Here is a 3822-nt window from a genome sequence, read left to right as displayed (position 1 = left end):
GATCTCCTGACCTCGTGATCCACCCGTCTCGGCCTCCCAAAGTGCTGGGATTACAGGCGTGAGCCACTGCACCCAGCCCAGGCTGGTCTTGAACTCCTAAACTTAAGTGATCTGCCCGCCTCAGCCTCCCAAAGTGCTGGGATTACAGGCGTGAGCCGCCGCGCCGGCCTGATCATTCCCATTTTATAGATGAAGAATTTGAGGCTCAGAGAGGTCAAATGCCTTGCCTAAAGCCGCACAGTGAGGAAGTTATGGAGATTGTGCCCGCCACAGCCGCTGCTTTACACCGACAACTCGCTACATGCTGAGATGCAGGCAATGTTATCCAGCCCATTGTACAGATGAGTGAGCTGAGACTCGAGAAGACAAATTACTTGCCCGGTCACCAGCTAGCAAGTGATGGGACACAGCATGGAACTCAAGTCCCTGTGATTCCAGTGCCACCTGTCTGTGGCTGGGCCTGCTTCTCAGTGGCTGGCTCCATAGTCCTCCGTGGTAGGAGGCACGAAGAGAGGGGGAATGGGGACTCACAGAGAAGAGGGGACCCCGCTGGTATCCCCAACCCCTCCCACACATGCCATTAGTCGCTCTCACCCCAGCACAGTAGACAAAGGCAGCCCCATAATTGGGAGTGAGTATTTCATGCATCCCCCCCGATGTTTTATTGGGTGGAGAGATGCTTGGAGACCAAACGGATGGCGCACGCTGTTTATAAAGTGCGTGCAGTTTGTTTTATTTCCCGAGTTTTTGCAATCTAGATAACAGATGATGCCCTGAGTGGCTGGCGCTGCCTCCGTAATGGCGGCACCGAGCCTTTGGAGAAGTATTAATAATAGATTGTGTTGATGAGTTTGGAGAAAGTAGCAATCGACCCCCTGCTGCCAAGGCATTAGCGGCTGTTCTGAACACAGCCAGCATTGTGGCTTTGACTGCAAATGCAGGTCACCCGCCCTGCTGCCTTCTCCCCAGCCTGAGAAGGTCTCCTCTCCGGGAGTCACCCAAGGTGTGCTGACCCTGGCCTGGGACCCTGAGACCCTGGCCCTGCCATGCTAGCAGCGACATGGCCAGTGTCTGTTCACACAGAGGTCAGGCTGCAGACCTTAGTGTGGCCACTAGGTCAGGTGGAGTGTGGGGAGGGGACAGAGGGGCAGTGGGGGTTGGGGGAGGACCACCTTCCATGTCAGAACACCAGGTTCTACAAACCCAGGCTCCTTCCTCAGCCCCTCGGTAGAGCTGGACAGCCAGCCAGATTCCTAGGGCCTCTGCCTAACGCTATCACTGACAGTTGGGTAGGTTGTGCCCTGAACAAGGGGATTCAGCCAGAGGGCCAAATTAAAGCCAGAATCCAGCCCACATTCCCCTTGCAGAGCCATGCCCTGCAGGCTGGTGGGGTCCAGCATGCCCAGAGCAGAGCCTGGCCTCAGCCCCAGCTCACCCCAGGCCTTTACTCACCTACTCTAAACACTCATGGAGGCCCCCGCTTGAGGATCAGATGGGACCAGGTCCTGTCTCACGGAACCCCAGTAAAGTTGGTAGAGTTGGGCACCAGCAGGGACATGCATTGTCATTCTGCTATGATACCCGTGCACTGAGTTACATGCTCAGCATCCTTGAATCCTGACAACAGCCTTCAGGAAGGGCTTGATATATCCATTTTGCAGGAGTAAACTGAGGCTAGGGGAAGCTCAGAGGAGCATAGAGAAGGCCACCTCCCCCAGACTGGGGCATCAGAGGAGGTTTCCCAGAGGAGGTGGCATTGGAGTTGGGTATTGCAGGATGAGTAGGAGCCTGCTGGGTAGAATAGAGGTGGGTGGCAGGGGTCGCTGGGGGTGCCCCCTGCTGAGTGCTCTGGCCAGTGCCCAGGCAGCATGCAGAGCTCAAAGCGGCCCTACCCACTTCGCCCCACCAGCTCGCCGTGGGCGGTTCTGATGGCAGCCCCGGGAAGGGAGGCAGGCGAGTGCCTCCCATTTATGGCCATTTCTGTTCCAGAACCGATTAGTAGAGAATTGCAGCTGTAATCTGTGCCCGTGATGGCGGGCCATAAAGAGGGATGGGATGTGCACAGCACTCCCAAGGTGGCGCCCGCAGACGTGGCCCGGGGACGCCGGGAATGAAAAATGGTTTTAATTCCCTCCCAGCAGCAATAATTTGATTCTTCATAAATTTTTCCATCAAAGTGTTGTTGAGCTGAGTTCCCACAGAGCAGGACACGTGACAGGGTGGAGGAGTGTCGGGAGGAGCGGTCAGCAGACACAGCAGAGGAGGGGCCGTGCTGCCTAGTCCCTCCCGCTAGTGCTGGCCAGGGCCCAGAGACCCCCTCCGGCCCCCGCCGCCCTCGTTTGTCTGCAGAGATGATGGGAGATGGGACCACGTTGTCATACGGGAGCTGGATTAGGCCCAGCCTGGGAGTTGCCTCCAGCATTTACCCATGTGACTCTGAGCAAGTGACTCTGCCTCTTAGCACCTCAATTTCCTCATCTCTAAAATGGGGCTAATGTTCATTCTCTTCTTGTAGAGTTGTTGCAAGGATTAAATGCATCTCTGCACATAAGATGCTTAGAGTAGGGCTGGCACTGTGTACGTTCTCAGTGAATATCTGTTTGTGATGGAGATGCATAAGCTGAGACAGAGGGATGGGAAGGTGTTAGCCAAGCCAAAGGACAGAGAAAGATGTGTTGAAAGGCTGCCATGATGGTGCTCTGGAGAAACTGCAGGCTGTTCTTTGGGGCTGCAGCCTGGGGTAGCAGAGGGTAGAGAGGGAAGAGGCAGGATCATGAAGGGCCTTGAGTGCCAGCCTCAGGAGCTCAGATGGTCTCCTAAGGGCACTAGGGAGCCATGGAAGAGTCTGGAGCAGGGAAGCAGCTTGATCCGATTTGTATTTTAGAAAGATCCCCAGGCTCCTGTGTGTATGACGACCCCTGTGTGGGCTGTGGTTTGAAGGACTGAAGAGGCCAGGAGCCCAGAGAGGGGACCAGGCAATTGCTCAGGCAGGAGAGGAGGGGCCCAGGCTGGGCAGTGGGTTGGGCAGGGAATTGGTTGGATGTGTTGGTGAGGGAGGATCAGAGGAGAGGGAGACCAGGGAGCTGAGGAAGAAAGGATCCTTTCCAGACGGGCTGACCTGGCCCCCAGGGAAAGTTTGGGTGGAGCCTGCACACTGCCCTCTAGTGGCCACCATGTCTCTGAGCTGGAAGGGCCCTGAGCTGCCATGCCCGGGACAGGTGACTCTAGGCAGGATGCCAACGCCCACCCCAGGGTCTCTGGGGGCCTGTGGGCAGAATAGGGCTGCAGGGCCCTTCTGCTGTCTGGCCCGGTGCCCAAGGAAGGCATCTCCCTCCCACCTGGGCCTGAGGGTCAGGGCGGCAAGAGGGAGAGGCCCTCGAGGGGAGTGGCCTCTGGGAGGGACTTGTGAGCGCAGCCAACACACCCGCTTTGTGCATCCGCAGGCTCTTCGCGGCCAAGTGCAGCGGCTGCATGGAGAAGATCGCCCCTACCGAGTTTGTGATGCGAGCGCTGGAGTGCGTGTACCACCTGGGCTGCTTCTGCTGCTGCGTGTGTGAGCGGCAGCTACGCAAGGGCGACGAGTTCGTGCTCAAGGAGGGCCAGCTACTGTGCAAGGGTGACTACGAGAAGGAGAAGGACCTGCTCAGCTCTGTGAGCCCCGACGAGTCCGACTCCGGTGAGGCCTGGCCTGAGCTGGGGGCAGGCCTCGGGGACGGGGCTCACTGGGGTGTCCTGGCGGGGAGTCCCGGCTGGAGAAGCCACTTCCTGCTTCCAGGACTTGAGCTGCATACAGACGGTGCATGCATATCCAGATGCACACGC

At 57.7% G+C, this 3822-nt stretch overlaps 1 protein-coding gene across 1 annotated transcript in view; it reads left to right on the top strand.

The window, feature by feature from the left end:
• The window catches only part of LMX1B (LIM homeobox transcription factor 1, beta), a gene marked incomplete at its 5' end in the record, with an annotated part of 83310 nt that overhangs the window by 72466 nt on the left and 7022 nt on the right, over window positions 1-3822 (top strand). The window contains one exon of the mRNA XM_011988724.1: window positions 3444-3676. Coding sequence (XP_011844114.1) covers window positions 3444-3676 — 233 coding nt within the window. The remainder of the gene's footprint in view (window positions 1-3443; window positions 3677-3822) is intronic.

The sequence above is a fragment of the Mandrillus leucophaeus genome, unplaced genomic scaffold (assembly GCF_000951045.1).
Source record: "Mandrillus leucophaeus isolate KB7577 unplaced genomic scaffold, Mleu.le_1.0 Scaffold109, whole genome shotgun sequence".
Taxonomy (NCBI): domain Eukaryota; kingdom Metazoa; phylum Chordata; class Mammalia; order Primates; family Cercopithecidae; genus Mandrillus; species Mandrillus leucophaeus.
The sequence above is the reverse complement of the archived record's forward strand: the minus strand, read 5'-3'. Positions and strand labels throughout refer to the sequence as shown.